Below are 20,850 nucleotides of genomic sequence, written 5' to 3'. Positions count from 1 at the left end.
GTTTCCAGCATGGACCCAGCAGCACATTCTCCCTTCCCCACAGCTCGAAACTGCTGTGTTTAGTGTTTAGGCTATAGGGCAAAGTCTGAATTCCAGAATGCCATCCTACAGGATGAACAGCACCCAGCCAGAAAGGTCCTGAGTTCGGGCACTATGTACCCAACATGTGGCAGGCACAAGAATTGGGTCTATTGTGAGGTGGTTCAGGTTTGCCATGTGACAAACAAGTAACAAGGTTTTTGCATTTACTAAAAACAATGCTAGGATTTTCAAAGGTATTGGAAAAATGAAGATCAACTGTTAAAACATGTCCAGTTAATGACTCTTTTGAAAGGAACACCTGAGGTGAGCTCACAGGGTTATGAGGGCATCCTACTGAATTATATAAATACAGATTTCCCCCATGATTTAAATAAAACAAAACTGTTGTTAAAATAAAGTTTAGAAAGGTTTTAAATGGCTAGCGGCCTGTTTGTGTAGCCTGCTCAGTTTTTTAAAGCAGGTTTTACACAATATTCTCTTTGTGAAAATAAACTCCTAATCCACAGCTTTTAGGAGATAAACAAGGCTCTTTGATAACTAGTGAGCATCTTAATGTGACAAAAACAGGCTGAACTTATTTTTTAAACTAGAAAAGGTATTGACAAAGATTCATCAGGCTGAATGGCCCTTTAGTTCCAGGCAGGACAGGTGGAAAATGGGTAATGTCAGTATAAATACTTTCTCTAGGCCCTCTTCCCCTGCATGCTGCCCTAGCAGCTCTTACTGCAGGACTCCTCCAGAACAGCTTTCAGACTGCAGAGCAAGAGGATGTGGGAGCATACACCACCTGGAACACAGTCTAGTTTGTAGATACCCTCCCCCAGTCTCAGCACACCCTCAAAACCACAGGAGCCCTTCTCTGCCCTTCTGCCTCATATAGTTCAAAGTTACTTATTAAAAACAAGGGCTCTTGACTTGCAGTAGCTTAGGGGTTATTTTTCAACCAGAGTGGAGCAGCTCATCAGACAGGTGGTAGCTGAATCACAACAGGCTGTCCTTTGTTTGTGAAAGCTAGGATAAACACTTCCTACCCAAGCCAGCACATGGCCATTCAAAATCAGAAGCCCATTCAGTATCTGATGCTCTTTTCTCCCAAAATCAGACTTCAAAATAAAAGAACATAAACCTAAGAGAAGCAACAGGGAGGCAAATGTTGCTCAAAAGTAGGACGGTGTTTAACAGCAAGACACTTAAAACCAGCAGCAACCACCTGAGACACACTAAGCTTCTCGGATTAGATGCAGGTTTCTTGTTTTCTTAAGCTTAATACTTCCAAAGCCTCCTGTGTCCAGCAAGAAAGTAATGAGGATTGACAGAAATTAAAGGGTCTTCACAATGTAACCATCTTTAGCACTTGATTGTAGGTTATTTAATAATTTATTAATTATGAAGAGAACACAGCAGGATTATCTTGATTATGTTTTGAATTTAAAAGGCTCTTTCACATAAGCAATAGCAGGAAATTGCTCGTTGCCTGCTTAATTTAGTCTTTTAACTTCACAACTTAAAGGACTTTGGAATGTCCTCACCTCCCTCCCACACCACAGTCCTTCTGCTGGCTCCTGACTGATAAATGTGCAAAACACGTACCAAACATGGCAAAGCAGGACAGAAAACCTTTATCACTCCATACTGTGAAGCATTTGGACCATAATTCAAGCACTTGCTTTCAAATGCTGAACTGATGTGTCCTGCTAACTCAGCATTTATATCCAGTCACTTCTTCTCTTACTGAAATAGCTGTTTTCTTTCAAAGTGGGAAGTGGGTTAGATGTAGTACAGAAAGATCCACAGCCCCAGCCTGAAGCCCAGCAAAACAGTAACACACACAGAGCTCCAACCACAACAGTCCCGAACTGTACATTTTGGTTCTTTAAGCATATTATATTCTATTATATATAATTTGGAGCAAATCACATCTTAAAAAAAAAAACCTACAAAAAAAGACCAGGTTAAAAAGAACCATCTTATCAAGAAGATGGACAGGTTATTAGAAGATGGACAGCCCTTGGCCAGCTGGACAATGACTGTACACAAAACACGCTGTAGAGAACCAAAAGGATATGGCAGAGATCTATAAGGCTTTCTACACTTTTATTCTTCTCCTGGTCCAGCACATCTTTTGATCTCATTAAGCTTCAAGGTAATGTCAGAACAGTCACAACTTCATCTCCAGTATGTGCAAAAGTCAAAAATATTTACGTAGACAGATAAAACTACAAAAGTAAAACCAAAACTAACAGCCAGGGTCATGGGTTAAAGTATTTCTTCAGAACCCAAGAGACAACAGTTTGGGTGTATTTGAAAACATATTCCACAAGGTACAGTTTGTTTCCACTGATAAAAAGGTTTCTTTGTTGAAGAAAACTAAAAGAGGATTGTTCTTGTGAACATCACCCTTTTCCTTTCCACTACAGTCCCATTTGCTGACAGACTTGTTCACACAGTGACTTTCTGTCTCTCATCTCCCTCTCCCCCATGCTCACTCTTACAGCAAAAAAACCACTTTGACTCTCACCCTGTCTTTGACAGTAAATTGACATGGATGTAAGTTACAATAACTCCGCTGTCAAAGACACCATCCTGAGTCACTAGGTAACAGTGGTGACAGCACGACTCCAGTGAAAGCAGACATCTTTTCCATGACTTTGAAAAGCCACTGAATAACCCCTTCCAAGCAACCTTCCCTGCTTAATAAAGATCCAGGATAACTGCTTTGTGTACAACTGAAAATGCAGAGGAACTGTATTTGCCAAAAGTCCTTTGGATGAAAAAAGAACAAAAAACAGCAAGACGTTTCTTAAAACAACAATTCCACAGAACCTGGATTTTCACGTCTGAACTGAAACATTTTGTTTTGCAGGTACAGCATGTTTTTTTCTGTGGAATTTCTACCCAGACATGGCAGTGCTGACCCTGGAGAAGCAAGGGCAGAACCCAGTCCAAATCCAAGCCATGGCTCGGGTTAGGCAGCCTCAGGTGTTTGGTTGGATGGAGGATGACAATAGGCTCAGGGAAGTCCTTAGAAAGTGATCCATGTTAAAACCATTGGTCACAGCTGATCCTGAGTCTGCTTTGGAGATGGAGCTGTTGTCACAACCACAGTGGACACTGCTTTAGTTGAGCCAGAGACTGTTCCTTGCTGGAGATGGGAGGCTGGAACTGTTTGAATTCGCACCTGTGTGAAATGGAAAGAAATAACTCATCTCAAGAACAACCTGGTGACACAATGACTGCACCTGCACTGTGCTCTGGTAATGTACCTGCTTCTGCAGCCAACAAAAACTCAGTGATTAGAACAACACCAAGCACCAAAAACACTGCCAGAACAGAATATGTCATAAGAAGATCATTCCACCCACTGCCCATGAGAGATGGTGACAGGAGATTTCCAGATTAGAGAGGAAGGCCTAAAAACTAGTTTGAATAAAAACCTGTATGTCAGCTGCTTTTACACATTTTCAGAAGAAGGACTTGGATCCATTTGATACCTCACTTCTACAGACTTGTTAATATCAGCTGTTGATGCAGATTAATGATTTGGAATTATGGAACACTAAATTTCCAGACAGAAAGATGGGTATGCAAATCAGTTATGTGATTTCTTCAAGAAAAAGTGACCCACAAAAGCTAAAGTACAAAGCACTACAAAGACTGCTGCATGTGTAGAAAAATCCTGACAGGACCTTTGGTTTTACATTCATTATACTGGCAGTGCTTCAAAAACATTTAAAAACTTTATTTGGATGGAGAGAACATAAAGGTGATGACAGATTCCATGTGCTTAATGCAGACACTACAACCCCATGTATCCAGTGTAATGTCCTAATGGAGATGTTAAGTCATTAAAAAGCAAATAGAATGATCATTCCAGGTGCCCTTACCTGTGTGGCTTGGCCTTGCTGCTGCAGCTGCTGTAGTTGCTGTGCAGTCAGAAAACTCACAGGCTTGTTCCCAGCAATCAGTTTAGTCCCTGCTGGCATTGTAGTCAGAATGATATTTCTGCCTAATCCACTGATGCTAAGGAATAATAATTGTTGAAAGGTTAGTAAACAGCACAGCAGGCTCAATCTTTCCAACTCCAAACCATTCTTCAATTGCTAGTAGATTATAGTTCTACCACATGTACTAACCATTTTAAGTAGTGGGGTTTTTTTCCCCCCCATAGAACTGGCAAATACACTAGTGACAAGTTTATGTCAGTTTTTATAAATATGACAGAGAATTAATTTAGCACACAAATCACACCCATTAACTCTGGACCATGCACACACTGGGTTAGCCTGATCAGACCTGAACACTTCACAACACAGAAAACAGCTGAGCACTTGAAATATTAACTAAGGGAGACACTATCAGAATTTATGGAAGAATAAACAAAAAGCCTTCAATACCTGAATGCCAGAAGAATTCTCACTAAGGCAGTTAACTTCTCTTGAATGGAGAGATAGCCTCAGATTACAGATATTTTTCAGTGTGTTAATTCTTGCTCAAACACACAGAACTAATTGAACAGCTGGTTTCAAGGCACAGAATGTTTTTTCTTTGTATTTGCTAGAATCTGCACCTCAAAAATAAATAACTAAAAATTACAATCTCATTGCAGACACCATATCCACTCAGTTTCTTGCAGCTGATGGACCTGTTAACAGACTGCAATCCTATTTCAGCCTCTGTCTGCTCTTCCAGTCTCTCTCTTCTGCTCCCCAGAAACCCACTGAACACAGACCTTCCTCAGCCAATTTCTAAAGCAGAACTATGAGATGCAAAGCACTCACTTGGCGCCAATGTTGCCCTTGATGATGGGGGCAGTGACCACGCTCTTGCCCTTCACTGGCTGGCTGATCACTGACAGGGGTACTGTGATCCGTGCTGGAAGTTTGCCCTGGGGAATGGGAAGAACACATGAGGAGCCATGGAGAGCTCAGCAGAGAAACTGGTTGACAACATCTGCTTTGTGAAAGTCCTGTGAGCAGAAACTGGCAGCAGTTTTGCTGATGAAATTTGTGCTCCAGTTCAGGCTTCTTAAAATTCATGTCCCTCTCATTCACTACACAGCTGTCTGAACCCTGAAAATCCACATCATCTTTGCACCACAGGATCCATGATTTTTATCCTTAGGAAACAACGATAGTGTCATTTAGCTTATGTAACCACAATACAGTTTATGGTGCCTTTAGATTAGGTCATTAAAACAGCATTCAAGGATGAAATCAGTAAAAAAGTTAATACAAGTAATAAGCACTTCTAGTTCTGAGTGTTCTATGACACCATTCCAAGGGAAATTATTGCCAGGGTGTGGGGCAAGACACAGAGCTGCATGAGGCAGGACTTCAGATATGCAAAGTTTATTTCATTCACTTGCAAAAGGACATAAGGGAAGTATCTGACTTTTGGGGGGCATTTAGCTGCAATTTGAACACCATGAAATGAGTTGCAGACCCATACCCAGAATACATTGTGGCTTCCTCATCCTTGGAACTGTTCAAGGCAAAGTTGGATGAGGCTTGGAGCAACCTGATCTAGTGGAAGGCGTCCCTGCCCATGGCAGGGGATGGGACTGAATGAACTTTAACGTCCTTTACAACCTAAAATTTAGAACCTAAATAAAACCATTGCATGACTGCCACATTAATTTGAGTCTCTGTGGATGCAAAGAGCAGTTTTCAGCCATAAAACACCAGTGTATTTGGCAGCCCCTTTCTTTACCCACCCCCAGTGAGAGCTCAGCATTACTCACTGCCTGGGATGTAGATACCACTGTGGTGCTGACGGGCACCTGCCGCACAGCCGTGGCTCCTGTACCAATGGTGATGGGGGTTCCTGCAGTTCCTGAGGCCACGGCAACTGCTTTGGACACTGTGGCACTCATGGTGGGTAAGGAGGTGTGGCCTGTGCCAGCAATGCTCACTGCCGAGGACGAGGGCACCTGCTTAGCATGAGTGGCTACCGTGATGGTCTGCCCAGCTTTGGGGGGTATCACACCCAGCCCCTGCACAATTCTGATAGTGGCAGCTGGCTTGGCCTCCGTGGATGCCACCGTGGTTATGGCTTTGCTCTTCTGATCTGCCACAGTCATGCCCAGGGCAGGCATCAGGCGGAAAGCAGAACTTGTTGGCTCTGCAGTCTTTAAGTCAGGAGTCACTTTAACCACAGTGCCTCCGGCTGGGCTGGAAGAGGCAGGAGACACTGTGCTTGTCTTGGCTGGAGACTCAGCAGTCTGGACAGGGTTGGATGTCACGTGCAAAGTCGCAGAGATGCCTTTCCCACCAGCACTGCTTCCCGCAGCTGCTGTGAAGAGGTCCTGAGTCAGTTTGACAGTAGTGACTTGAGACTTGGCCAGGGTGGCCATCATATCTGGAGTGATGCGCAGCACTGTTTGTCCCTTTGCGTCCGTGGTGATGGAGGATGGGGGCAGGCGCAACACATCCTTCCCTTGGATCCGAAAATTGGTTGCTGTGAGTGGAATGCCACTTCCAGCCTGGGTCTTCACACCAAGCTGTCCTGTAATAGCCACCTGGGAGAGATCAGAGAAATGGTTCTGTCAAACTGGGAAAAGGTCCAAGGCACACTCAAAGCAGAACTTCCCAACAGGATGATGTTTGCTCCCACTAGAATGCAAGTGGAATAAGACCAGCACTCAGTACACTACTGGAAATAGTTCTGGTTGTTTATCAGATGGCATTCCCAATCCCATCTGAAATAGGAAATACTTGTGGGGTTAGTTTCTTTTCCAAACAAAATGAAGGAGAGATCACAAAAGAACCTGCACTAACACATCTTTCACCTGTACGTGAAAACAGGTCTCAAACACACAAAACTAGCAACTGTGTCAGCCTGCACAGTCCATCAACTTACACAGCATTACAGCTCTCAGATGTTTACATCTGCACAACAGGAAACAATCCGTTTCTCTCCCTCCCTCTCACCTGCTTGATGATGTTCTGGCCAGCCATGTTCTGAATGATGGTGGTGGAGGAGGTGCTGGCAGCAGAACTGCCTGGAGAGCTGGTCACTGGCTTCACAGCAGGGCTGGGCACTGCAGGCAGCCCCGTCACAGTGATACCTGCCTGGCTGGCCATGGAGCTTCCTGCTCTTGGCACCTGCACAGGGCTACTTTGAGCTTTTACAGGCAGAGTCATCACAGCCTACAGAAGAGAGGAGGAAGACTATGAGCAGACTACTACAGTAGGAACAGTCTAGTGATTCTTCTTTGTATTGTGTTAGCTTGCGAGTTCAGGGAAGTTCACAAGAATTCCCTTGCAAGGATTCCAACTGCTTGGAACTGTAGTGAGATGGACGTCAGTCTCTTTTTCCAGGTAACAAATGACAAGACAAGAGGAATTGGCCTAGGGTTGCACCAGGGAGGTTAAGTTGGACATTAGGAAATTTCTTTTCACAGAAAGGGTGGTGAAGCATTGGAACGGACTGCCCAGGGCAGTGGTGGAGTCACCATCCCTGGAAGCGTTCAAAAAAATGTGTGGATGATGCACTTAAGGATATGGTTTAGTAGTGAACATGGCAGTGTTGCTGCTGTGTTCATGGCTGGACTTGATGATCTTGACAGTGTTTTCTAGGCTTAACGATTCTGTGATTCTAAGTTCTATGGACTTTTTATGTAATGCACAATTTAATGATGCCAGGTAAATATGTGAAAAACAGAGCACTGAACAGTATTGCATATGTAAAACTGTTTCTGTGCTCTTGACTGCAGTTAGTGCATGCTTCAAATGAGGACAGAATGCCTGCGCATCACACAAAAATACTGCAAGTCAGATCAGATGTCAAGATACTCTACCTCTTCCAACTCACCTGAGGGAGCACTTTGGTTTGTGTGGCTGCAGCTGGAACACGGATTTGAGGCACTGACGTGGGCTGCTGCTGCTGCTGCTGCTGCTGCTGCTGCTGGGTGACCACTGGGGCTTGCTGGGACACAGTTGGGAGGCTGGATTGAGCAGTGACCACACGGACCTGTGGCAGGCCTGAGGAGCTGCTGTGACTGACCACACACGGGGTGGGCGCTGGCCCTGGCTGTGCCTGTGAGCTCTGAGCTGGGGACAGCAATGTCCCCAGCTGGGGCATGGTGGGAGAAGACACCAGAAGAACGCTACGGAAAGATAGAGCCAATAGGTCAGCAAATATGTAGGAAATTCACACAATCAGAGAATCACTGAGGTTGCAAAAGACCTCTGAGATCATCGAGTCCAACCTGTGACTGATCCCCACCTTGTCATCCAGCCCAGAACACTGAGTGCCATGTCCACTCGTTCCTTGGTCTCCTCCAGGGATGGAGACTCTACCACCTCCCTGGGCAACCTCTTTCAATGTCTAATTACGCTTTGTGAAGAAATTCCTCCTGATGCCCAACCTGAACTTCCCCTGGCACAGCTTGAGACTATGCCCTCTTACCATGCTGCTATTTTCCTGGGTGAAGAGTCCAACTCTCACCAGCCTCCAACCCCCTTTCAGGGAGTTGCAGAGAGTGGTATGGTCACCCCTGAGCCTCCTCTTCTCCAGGCTAAATAATCCCAACTCCCTCACTAGCGAATTATACAAATTATTGGAAAACAGCCAGCAGCATTCCCAAGTGACATAGGGGACAGGAGCAGTACCTCTGGCTGGGTTTTGCTGGCTCTGACCCAGCACCAGATACACTCTTGCTGACTGCCGACACCGGTGGGGGTGAGATGGGTGTTGCTGGCAATGCAGGGGCAGTTGGTGTCACGGGAGTCACAGGAGTTGGTGGCATGCTGGAGTCACTGAGGCTCAGCTGACTAGGATCTGCTGTGCTGGTGGGGAGGGCTTTCACAGTACCCTCCTTACTACTCGACTTCTACAAAGAAACCACATTCAGCATCACAAAATGTGGGGTTAATTGCTGCACCTTACAGTAGGCTGAGCACTGCAGCCTGAGTTCTATATGGTGATGAATGATGCTCTGCTGTTAAATCCTGAAATCCAACATGACTGACTGTCTGCCTTTCCCCAGCGGCAACCCTGGACGAATTGGTGTGTTTGGTTGCTCTTGCTCTCAAGGAAAAGTGCACCTCAGTTGTGACAAATGTTCAGAACACGCAGATTTCCACCTTGGTTAATGTGCCAATAGACAAGTACTTCAGAAATATTTAATATCAGACATCCAAACCCTGAGGGCTTCAGCAGAGCAAGGGGGAGAACAGACGTGTTCCACACACTCTGTTACAAATTAACCTCAAAACTAGACCTGAAAGACCATCCCTTTGATAGGGAGCACAAATGAGAGGATAACAGTGGAAGCTGTGTGGAGGAAAAGTTCTCTCTCTCCCTGTTCATTCTGTGCACTGACATTCATATACCTCATGAATTACTAACTCAAACATGGTAATTTTCATCACCTGCTATGGATGCAGAATTTATGGATTAAATTAAGACTAATTTCCTTCTCAATCCCAAAACCAGCTGTGCAACCCTGAGCAAAGAAATCTACCATTTTAGCTGGAGGTTTTGGCTTCTGAAGAGCTTTCTTGGCCTTTGCTGCAGCAGCTTGAGCATGATGGATCCGTTCTGCAAGGACAAATTAATGGTTAGAGCTCCTGAACACAAGCAGACAGATTTAAGGAAGAGGCTAAGTAAAAGGGGCAGATTCTTCTTCAGACAAGGAATTAAACACACAGTCATGTAACGGTGCAAAGAAAAACATCTAGAAAATTAGCCAAAAATGTTGAAAATAAGACACATAAAAACATATATCTGCAGTTATTGCACATGGGATGGTATTTTTCTGATAAATGCTTCAAAGTGACACACTGCTCTCTAAGACTGGGTTTAAGTGCTGAAGGACTAACATAAGCAATTTGACTAGGGAAAAAAGCTAGACTGACAAATCAGTGTTCATTATCCATCTTTAAAAATATTTTTAATTCTTAAGATCACCAACTCAGGCTTACCAAACTCTTCCTCGCTCCTGTCCCGGTGCAGGTAGATCCACAACTTCCGCCCAATATCGTATTTCACACAGGGATCTTTCTCATAATGCAATCGGTCCAGAGCACCACTAACAACAGTGTTAACCTGCAGTTCAGAATTCATAGATTATAAGATATCCTTTGCTGGACTAGCTAAAACTGATGAACAGCAACATGATCCTATTTGGTATAAAATCTGAGTAAGCTGCAAGCAATCTCCACCTGAGGGAGAAGTGACTGAGGGAAGATATTGCATCACAGGATGGTGTTTGCCACCTTGGGTTACATGGAGCTTCCACCAAATCTCTGAAAATTGACTGTTCCTCAATCTAAAATGTGAGCAGCTCCATGACAGTGTTAACACTATGGCTTTTCCAGCTGGCTTTTCATCATCCAAAGTTGGTGCAGATTTGCAGCAGCTCATCATAGTAGTACACAGCTCCCTTTTGCATAAAAACAGCAGCATAAAAACTATTGGGCCTTTGCCACTGAATACTGCCTGGCACCATGCAGTGTATTTTTATGAGAATCTGAGGCCAGACAAGACATCCAACTTACCTGAGCACTTGTAACATCTGGAGCTAGGAACTGGGAATCTTTGAGCAGCTCACAGATTTCAGCTCGAGTTCCCTCTCCATTAGGAAGGCGAGCAGCAGCATCACGAACTGAAACAAAAAAACAGAGCTTAAACTTCCAGCTGTAACTGGACAGCAGTACTCAGGTACTTCATCAGATAAATTTTGGGACTGCTCTATTACCCTTGCTCTCACAGTGTCTACTTGCTTACTAAAATCTAGCCCCAAAAATCCCTCAAAAATACGAGGAGAGATTATAAAGGATCATTTTAAAGTACATCAACTGTGCCAACTTTGTGCTAATAGTGATGAACTTGGGTACCAGCATTCAACCCCAATGCAGATTTCTGAAATCATTGTTTTAGGGGTCAGAGGAATGTTTTTCTTCTTTATAGAAGTTTTTCTGCCATGACCTTACCAAGAGATAAAATGGTGACATATGCTGGTCTGTCTGAGCGCAGGAGAGAATGTTCCCGGGCTTTGTTTAAGGAGGTTTCCTTGTCAAACACTCCCTTCACAGGACCAACAACTGACTCAAAGCCATGCATCCGGAAGGTGAAGGCTTTGTGGGGCTGGCTGTAACGGTAACGCTCCTGGAGGTGAACACAAGAGCACTGACTTTACCAGGAAATATACAGCAAAGCCTCATGTCATATTACCAAGTAAGTTGTCATCATTCTCTAGAGAAAGCCTTTTTAAACTAAAGGCTCAAATACTGCTATACAGACTTATTTTGGATCAAGAAAATCACAAACTATTTCATGCAAAGTACAATGTTCCACCTAAGCAAGTTGTGCAGGTGCAACGCATTCACTGTCAAGCACCTGCACAGACTAGAGAGGTGCCAGAAATACAAGAGATACTCCTTCTGTCCCCTTCCCCTTCCTCCCTTTATCTGGCTAAAGAGAGATTTCCAAAATTTAACTTATAAATTCTGTCCTGTAGACAGCACTTGGAGAGAAGGGAGAAGAATCCCTGTCATGTGTTTGCCCTCTAATTCCCACTTGCATCTACTACAGATAAGATAACTAAGTGGATGGTTGCACTTACTGACACTTATTTTTGGCTTGCACACATACATGGCCAAAAAATAAAGAGGTAAGTGGGAGATGGTGGGATGGCAAAGGAGACAGCAGGGTTGGCACAACCAACTGACACTATCAATTCCGTTAATTTTATCCAATTAGTTTTTACCAAATTAATTTTACCCACTGGAATACCCACTGGAAATACTGATGATTTTGAAACAAGGCTATGTCATTAGCAAGTTTTATGCAAGGCCAAGATACTGACTTCAAGGCAGAAGTAACATATCAATCCTTCACATGAACTACATTTGTGTACAGTATAAAATGGCGGTCCTACACAAATTCTCCTGATTTAGTGGCCAACTGTTTTAACAAGTGCCTTTAAAATAAAGGGTCTCTTCTTACTTGCTCTTGAAACACCCGTTTCTCCTCTCCAGTGCTAGGCCGGACTACATAGTCAGTCCTTCTGAAACAAAGGCACCATCAGTTCTGAGCACAAGAAGCCCACAACAGTCCCAAATGATAAAACTCCTTATCCTTCTGCAAATTCTTCTGAACAAATCCTGAAAATATTTATGGTAACAAAAGCAAACCCTGCAGAAATCTTAAAGTATGCTATGTGCAGTACCTGAAGGCAAGCAAGGACTATAAATTATCTCATTAGTAAAACCTAAGCTAGACTGCAGCTTTGTTCTGATAATATATGTGAACTTGGATAAAATCAGTTGATTTCATGAAGTCCAGTTACTGCATTTATAAAATCAAACTATCAAATTTTCTCCTGCCCCATGATGTAAAATTGTTTTATTTTAAGATCCAGAGGCACAAGGCCCAAATCCCACAGATTCAGCAGCACTACAAAGGCTTTCAAGCAGTGTTGCACACTTACACTCTGGGCAGTGGCATGGCATCTGAGCTGTCTTCATTTTCCTATTGAGAAAGAAATGTCAATGTTGGGTAGAACTCAGTCAGGTTTCATCCTCCTAGAAGGTGATTTTTGTTTCACTCACTTTGAAAAAAGTCTGGTCTTTGGTCTCCAACCAGAGATGAAACAGTGCTGACAGTTCCTTCTCATGATCTTGGTAACTACCTAGTAAGAAATAATGAAAATGTAAAAATAGAACTCTTGTAATTGTTAGGAAGCCAGATGCTTGTAATTCCCACCCAGTCCTCTCCTGTTCCCTTCTCTCCTCAATGCATAACCAGTCACAGATGTTCAAACTGCAATATTTGAACACCTCCAGGCTTAGGAAATGCTAAATCCCAGTGATTCCCAGGAAATGCTAAATCCCCAGTGATTTTGGTGGTACAAAAAAGATGGTGCTTCAACTCCTAACACAGAAGGCAAGATGTTGTTTGGGACACAGTCCCCTGTTCCCACTCTCCAAAGTAATCCCAGTTACTGAATCCATGAGCAAAAACACTGGCCTACGTAACCTCCACCATAAACTGTGAAAGGGATCAGAGGAAAAGCTTCCTGACTCCAAATCTCTGCCAGTTTAAGCCTGCAAATGTGATCACTAGAATCACCATAGTAAAGAATGAAAAATTCTGTGTAGTAACTAAAGGAATGAATATAAACACCGAACATCTGTAATTTAATCAGTATGAGCCTAAGCACACTGATCATTAAGTTGCTCTTTGGTTCCCAATTTTAAAAATGAGAATAGTATCAGTTTGCTCTACAGAGAAGCTTAATTCCTTTGCAGTTGTGATAATTACTAATTACTCTGAATCATCAGAAGGTATGCTCTACAGAAGGGAAAATAGGAAGGTGTTCAGACAAATTTGAAGGCTGACAAACATAGTTAAGTCCGCAAGAGAAAGAAATACAGCCCAGTGCCTTTGTTCATTTATGTTCTGTCTGCTGCTGATACTGATGTCTTGTGAACACCTCAAATCCAAAACATGTATTAGCTCAGCTAAAAGAAAAGAAAATGCCTAACCATGGAATTAACAGCTCTGTTTGTGTTTCTCTCCAGGCTGCAGAAAAATGAAAAGTAAAGTCCTGGAGAAAACAACAAACCTTTACTATAGTACATATCATAGAAGAACACAAGGTACTCACCAAGCAATTTCCACTGCTGAGTTTTCTCCTTGAATTCAACAAAAGGTGAGAAGCTGGAAGGAGCATCTACAATGACAAAGGTACGTGTCAGGGACATTATACCATTATCCAACCTCAAAATCATACTGTGGTTATGTGAAGTTAAAGACTCACACTGACAGAGCATTTTAAATGATGATGTAAGTGCATCTCTAAATTTATCCTTGCCCTTGGGAAGGGGATAGGATCCCTTTATCACCTTGGGAAGGTCAGCATCTCAAGAGTATAAGGGCAAGCACAAAGAAAGAACAGAACAGAACAGGATAATGAGCCTTCCAACAACAGGCTGTCAGCTAAGAGCCTCTTCCTGCTGTTCACCATGTTCAGACCCGTTATTTAGTGCACCGGGATGAGAAAATGCCGGCTGAGCACTTTATCTTCAAGCTGAAGAGAAAAAAGAAATATGAGGCCCCAGGGACTGTTATTGTACAGTGAAAATTCATGGACTCATGGGAAGAGAACTTGAGATTTACAGTATCCACCAGCACTATGGACAATATGCTGCAAGGCCACCACAAGGACACCATTCTGTCTCTACCTTTAAAATGTCTCACTAAGCAAATCAGAACCACAGAATAATTCAGTTTGAAAGGAATGGCTGAAACTCAACTGGCCCAAGCCCAAGATGGATAAACCTCATGTTTCAGTGGATTGCTCAGGGCATCATCTAGCTTGATTTTTATTATCTCCAAACACAACTAGAACTTCACACTGTGGGGGAAGAGATTAATTCTTTCCTGCTTCAAATACCCTGCCTGAAGCCATGATCAGAACATGAGAAACTGTCTAGAGGCAATTTCACAGACATTTTCACATACTTGGGAATCATGCTGGGTCATACTATCCACATGCAAAACAAGTCGACCACAACCAAGGCATGTCAACCAAACAGCCTATCACAGAAATACTGCAAGCAATACAAGGATTTCTTGTAGTGGTGAATGAGAAGTTGATTTGAGCTACAATGCAAACCAGCACTAACTAGAACAGAGAAAAAGCACAATTAGTATTTTTAACATCTCTTCTTACCTCTGCTATCACCTGCCAAATACTGCAAGGCAGGTAAAACCAATTCAGACCAATTAGGGGCAAAGGAGAACCAGTTATTTAGTGCACTGGCATGAGAAGATTGCCAATCCAGAACTTTATCTTCAAGCTGAAAAAGAAAGATAATTATTTTATTAATGATCTCACAAGTTTAAACTATGACTGTCTTCACTGAAAACAAACCAGCTGAACACATGCAGGGGACAAAAAGGTTTTTATGTACGTGAAATAATCACCTGACTTTTTCAAGTAACACAGCACCAAAGAAGGGGAAAACACTTCCCGATCTCTGCCCTTAATATAGAAAATATATCAAACCATGTTCTATAGAACGGGTATGGAAAAACTCACAGATTCAATTGACTAAACTCATGAAACATGTTAAAACCAGAAAGTGGTAGCACTCCCACAGGGTTTAATTTCCTTAATATGTAATCTAAGTCTTATTATAATTTACAGCAAAGTAAGTCTGGAGAAAAGTCACTATTACAAAGCTGTAAGCTCCTCTATTCTTTGCTTCCTGCAAAGATTCCTAGTAAGTGGGTGGTTCCTTACCACAGAGAGAATAGCAGGTCCTTCCAGAAAGAGTATCTCCAAAAGAAGGAAAAAGAAGCTGGATGATATTTCATTTACTTCAAGGCATGGCTTCATATCTTCAAGAGGTCTTCAAAAGAAAGAGAACGCAGAGTAAATCCTCTGAGTAAATATTCACCTCCATATACAAAGATGAACACCACGTATTTCACACATCCCAAACTGCATGAAAATGCAGCCAGAAACAGTCCCACAAAAATGTGAGCTGAAACATGTTGCTTTTTCCACCCATGTTAGGTGTTCAAGGCCCTCTGGAACACTTACTCCTCTTTGACAGATGACAGAGGGAGTGGGGAAAAATCCTGAGACATTGATGGGAGTCCATCTGCATTGCCAAGAGAGTCAGCCAAATCTTCCACCTCGGATTTAATAATCTTTGGCTTCTTTTTTTTCTTATCTTCCTTGTCCTTCACCTTTTTCTTGAGGGTTGCGAGGTCAAATAAGGCTTCAGATATGATAGAAGTTAAAAAGAATACTTAGCTTCTTACTATATCTTAATGAAAGTCATAAACTATTTAAGTATGTATCTAGAAATGTATGTTGTATGCATTCTTTCACACATCAACCATTCCACTTTTCCAGCTGCTGTAATAAATCTTCACTTTTCCCCTCAACAGAAAACCTCTAGTTTTTAAATCAACATATATGAAATAAAAAAGCAAAGGATCCACTGACTTGCTAAGGAACCTTTCCTGCCAGCGTTCACTCGAGTCATGATGTCCTCAAGGGTCAGGTCTGTCGTGACTAGATCCGGGTGATCCTACACAGGAAAATAGTACAGAAATTAAACTGAGAAAGGACAAAGTCTTAAGACAGCCATAATGTGAAGAAGTGCCCAAGTACTAAAATGCACCAAACTCAACCAGGATCAGCTTACTAAATTATTTACTGCAATAAAAGTTGGGAAGTCTTCTAACCCTGAAAACCAAAACTTTGTCCCTCCAAAACACATAACACGTAAAATTATAAAATCCTTCTATCGAGGTGAACATGGCCAGAAGCTGCATCTCTACACTGACAATGGAACCCAGGTTACAACAACGAGCTAATGGGTAGGTGCACACAAAAAATAGCAATCATTTTGTCACCCAGAAGTACCCTGATCTTTATGGCTAGGAGATAAAAACATCCAAGTCAAAATGTAGTCCCACCCCCCAAGACTTTTTGACATCTTACAGGCTGACGTTTTCGTTTCTCGTGGTGCTTCTTCAACATCATCTTTAAATCACTTTCTCCAAGTTCTATCTTGTCTGCAATGAAAATAATTATTTGCAGTTTTCCTCTATTGTTACCTTCCACACTTCTTAGAATGCCATTTTCTACCCATTTACACTTCCAGCAATCTCCAAATTTCAGTAACAAATTTCTCCATATATGAATTTCCTTCATTCATTCATCCATTCATTTCAGTGCTTCATTCAGTCCTCAGACTTCACTGCTGATGCAAGCATGGAAAAGAAGCCAGAACCAGCTTGAACAGTTTGAAAAATTTATTACAGTCACTATAGGAGGAATTCTCAAGTATTTTGAACTGGACTATGCTAATGCTTCAACATCTAAAATATAACAGAGGAATCAGTAATATTACAGAAACTATGATTCTTGTGTTCAAATACTGGCCTTGCAAGAAGAAAAAGATTAAACTGGGAAAAGAGTCAACTATTTTGAAGACTGCAAAAATGAAGCATCACATGATTTCCCATCGAGCAATAGATTTTAAAGATGATTTCCTGCAAGGTCTCAAGGTAATTCTCTCCCCTCTAGCCATACTGACCCCCTTTGTTTGGTTCTCACCTGCAGTTTTCATGTCCAAGGTTGACAACGTGGGGATCACTCTCAGGGGAACTGGTGGACTTGAACAACGTGCTGGAGAGCGTGGAGGCCAAGAGATTAGATCTAAAATAGAGGTATAAATTTACTTCTGCAAGATCCGACACCAATCTGCTGAACTATTACCATGTGTTCATTAGATCCCAGCCAGTGGAAGTAGAGCCCAGAATCAAAAATGTGTCTTTTTCCATTCACACCTGGAGTCTTCAGTTCAGCCCAGGACATTACCTTCTTCATCAGAAGACAAGGCAGTGTCTCCACACTCCTCTTTCACTTCCCTCAGGATCTTCAAGTAGCGCCGATGTGTCCGTCTGTCTCGTTCTTCCGAGTCGTATGTTGGTGGGAAGTGCTTTCTCCTTAGAGTCATGTCAGGGCCTCCTTTCCTGGCTAATTCCAGCAAGTGCTGAAAGGAAAGATTCATGTGACATTAGCTATGTCAGCTACAGTGCTGTAAGCCAGGACAGGTAAGCCCAGCTCAGATAACTTCCAGCAAGGTTACCATGAGGTGCCATCAGCACCTCAGATCTGTACAAGGGGAACCTTAGGAAGAATCAGTATCTGCCACACACAGGATTTTAAACCTAGCATTTTAGACCATCGTTTAAAGGGGAGAAAAAAAAACCAGGTGAAATTTCTACACCTTCTTCTCCACACGTAACACTATGTGTCATTTTATGCGAACTGTTGAGAAGAACTTAAATTGGTGTGAGGTGTAGTTTCCACACAAGTATGTAACAATGTATCCTTTGAAAAAACCATTTTACTTCTCATGGCTACAGAGGAAACAACTTCCTATGTATTCCATATTGTTGTCCAATTAAGTTGTGGATGCCCCATCCTTAGAAGTGGTCAAGGCTAGGAGCAACCCGGTCTAATGAAAGGTGTCCTTGCCCATGGCAGGGGATTGGAATGAGATGAGCTTTAAGGTTTCTTCCAACCCAAATCATTCTGGGATTCTCTATTTTCCACAACATTGTAGGCCATTTTATAAAAACAGATTTTCTTCTTCATCCCTACATACCAAATGTTTCAATGTCTAAGTGTAATGAAAATAAATGAGCAATAAACACATTTCAGTTGGCAAAAATTTGCTCACAGCAGAGGAAGACTTTATCAGGGATTTGCAGGAATGAGAATCAGAGGTTTGGATGCACATATTTTCTAACTGCAGTTGCTTCAGAAATGGTAAACAAACAAAGGTAGAATGACTTGTTAAGAAAATAATAAGTTGCAAAGGTGCAAATGCAGGAAATGGGAACAAGGTGGCCATGAAAAGAAGACAGGTCACACAAGTGAGAGCTATGAGAGTTACACAGCCTGAAATACAGCAACGAGTCTATATGGCCCACTGGAAAATCCAGAAGCATTACTCATTCAGTTCATTAGAGGAAAGACCTCAGAGAACTGTGACTGCACCAAGACACTTTTAATAAAGACAAGTTATCCATCCCAGAGCACGCTCACATTGCGGGAAGCGAGGATCTGCTTGAGCAGCCTGTAGAAGTACTGCTGCTGGGCACTCAGGTAGCGCTTGTACTGCGACTTGTAACAGAGCTGCCGGTACTTCACCACCTCGGGATTGAAGTGTCCATCTGTAACAAAGACAAAACACACACTGGGTTTTCAACTGCTAGCTGAGATCTTGCCCCAAACCTGCAGGGAAGCTCACGAGGCTGACTGACCCCGGAAGAGTTTCTGGGCGATGTGCAGCGGGTTCCCAAACCGAAAGTTCTCCCCACTGAACAGCGCTGAGATGAGTTTGTTCTGATGCTCTCGGTTGTTCTCAGGGAAGTGAGGCAGAAACTTTTTTAGGTGCTCTTGCTGCTCATCTGTCAGGACCTCCTGCCATGTTGACAAGCTGACAACCTCAAAGAAGATCTCAGGCTAAAGAAAGCAAGAAACAACAGTGAAGAAAATGCAGCCACGTTTTTGACAATTTTCTAGCCCTTGATGCTTTTTAAGGGACACCAGTCATGAGACACTGTTTTATAAGACACAGGAAACAATAGAGCATAAAAATGAAAGGTCAAGAAATTGATACTACTAACAAGAAAAAAAAATCAAAGCTTGCAACAATCTTCTTATTGGCAATTTAAAAATAATAAGAATGTAACAGAATTGATTTAAAAGATATTGTCCCGAGATTAATCAAACACTCGACACTTTTCCCAAGGCAGTCAAAAACACCTCCCCTTTCCAGTTTGCTCCATAAGCCCCAAAAAAAGGAGTTAAACACATTGCTTATATAGAGGCTATGATAAGGTGAAGTGTCTCAGCACTACTCACATCCTCCAGGAGGTCCTCAGGCAGACTGACCCGGGTGGTGCCCAGCATGCAGTCCTCCATAATCCGTGTGCAACTGCCCTCCAGCTCCAGGGGGTCTGTGAGCATGTGATCCAGGGACTCCATCCTCAAGCCCTCCTGCTCCTGGAAAACGACAGCAAAACCCTCAAAAACCAAAAATCCCAAACCCAGATACATCCATCCTGATGTGAGGAATGATGGAGGACCCACCTTTGATCAATGATTGTTTAAATGGTAGCTATGGAGTGGGCCTTCAATATCTGTGTGTGTATATATATGTGTGTGTGTGTATGTATGTATACACACACATACATATGTATACACATCAAACCCATACATACACACGCACATATATATATAAAACACACATGGAGAAGCATGGTCATGCCAATGGAGAAGTGCTTTTCCAGACAGGTAGACTGGGAAGTACAGCTGACCCATCACACTTTCCTTCCCACCAGCAGGAACCCTTTTCAACACTGTCAAACAGACATCTAAGACTACATTTCAATCCAAAAGGCGGTTTTAGGGTGCAGAAGCGAAGGTCAGGTCTAAGGTGGGGTTTGCCTCAGGCTGAAGGTGTGACAGGGCCAGGAGCCCCGTCCCCTCCGGCGCGACACAGCCGGACCGCTCTGAGATGAGAAGAAACGCATAAAACACCCGAAATAAAGAAAAGGGGAATAAAACCACGCAATGAAACGGGTGGGACAGCGAAGAAAACAAGAAAACAGGTTTATTTCATACCCCTCACGCGGCCCGGCTGAAGGCGGAAGGCGGCGGCGCTGCCGCGCCTGCGCAAACGCCCCGCCCTGCCGAACTGCGCATGCGCGCGGCCCCGGAGTCACGACAGGCCGCGACAGTGCAGTGGCCTACCAGAGGACAAGTGTGGAAGTTCCCCTGAAAATACGGTAGTTGTGGAATGCTGAAGCCACCTATCAGTGGCAGATTTATACGGCTTGACTGCAATCCTGTGCAGTGGATTAGCCATTGAGATGCTGTGGTAATATTACAATGAAGTGTTGAAAGGCTGAATATTTTGAATTTTAATGCAAATTTTCATACAGCAAACGGAGGTTCTTACTGTCTCTCCGTGCCTTTACCCACTGCCAGCCCCCTCCAAGGACGCACATTAACAATTTCCAGAATAACACTCATTTAATAAAATCTCGACGGGGTAAGGTGCAGGATTGCAGGTGACAGTAAGGCAATGTACTCACAAACTCTAATCTGTGCCACAACTTGGCACACGAGAAATCACAGTGCAGGTCTTACCCAATGAGCAAAAGACAGATTCAGTGCAGAACTTATGATGGACTCTTCCCTAACTTCTCCCTGTTTTTTTTTCTTTCTTTACATTTAGGTGGAGCTTGAGTGACTCT

The 20,850-nt window shown here is 43.0% G+C and overlaps 1 protein-coding gene across 3 annotated transcripts; it reads right to left on the bottom strand.

Moving 5' to 3' along the window:
• Nucleotides 1–1,400: 1,400 nt before the first annotated feature.
• NFRKB (nuclear factor related to kappaB binding protein) lies at nucleotides 1,401–20,290 on the bottom strand. 3 transcript variants are annotated; one of them, XM_064731943.1, is made up of 26 exons: nucleotides 20,216–20,290; nucleotides 19,454–19,594; nucleotides 18,850–19,051; nucleotides 18,632–18,759; nucleotides 17,396–17,570; nucleotides 17,132–17,233; nucleotides 16,514–16,587; nucleotides 16,013–16,097; nucleotides 15,602–15,782; nucleotides 15,299–15,407; nucleotides 14,726–14,852; nucleotides 13,658–13,723; nucleotides 12,600–12,679; nucleotides 12,479–12,519; nucleotides 11,995–12,055; nucleotides 10,980–11,154; nucleotides 10,545–10,651; nucleotides 9,969–10,092; nucleotides 9,509–9,585; nucleotides 8,655–8,875; nucleotides 7,855–8,149; nucleotides 6,972–7,190; nucleotides 5,783–6,559; nucleotides 4,821–4,927; nucleotides 3,927–4,062; nucleotides 1,401–3,220 (listed from the first exon to the last, which is right to left on the bottom strand). In XM_064731943.1, exons 2-26 carry the CDS (start codon nucleotides 19,574–19,576, stop codon nucleotides 3,095–3,097), a joined length of 3,918 nt encoding a protein of 1,305 aa, XP_064588013.1. In that variant the 5' UTR covers nucleotides 19,577–19,594; nucleotides 20,216–20,290; the 3' UTR covers nucleotides 1,401–3,094. The 3 variants fall into 3 exon arrangements, with proteins under 3 accessions (XP_064588013.1, XP_064588015.1, XP_064588014.1); XM_064731945.1 differs by having other exon boundaries at nucleotides 11,995–12,052; XM_064731944.1 differs by lacking the exon at nucleotides 20,216–20,290 and adding an exon at nucleotides 19,682–19,699.
• Nucleotides 20,291–20,850: the final 560 nt, after the last annotated feature.

Source organism: Zonotrichia leucophrys, chromosome 24 (genome assembly GCF_028769735.1).
Source record: "Zonotrichia leucophrys gambelii isolate GWCS_2022_RI chromosome 24, RI_Zleu_2.0, whole genome shotgun sequence".
NCBI classification, from domain to species: Eukaryota; Metazoa; Chordata; class Aves; order Passeriformes; family Passerellidae; genus Zonotrichia; species Zonotrichia leucophrys.
This window is presented reverse-complemented; position numbering and strand designations above follow the sequence as displayed.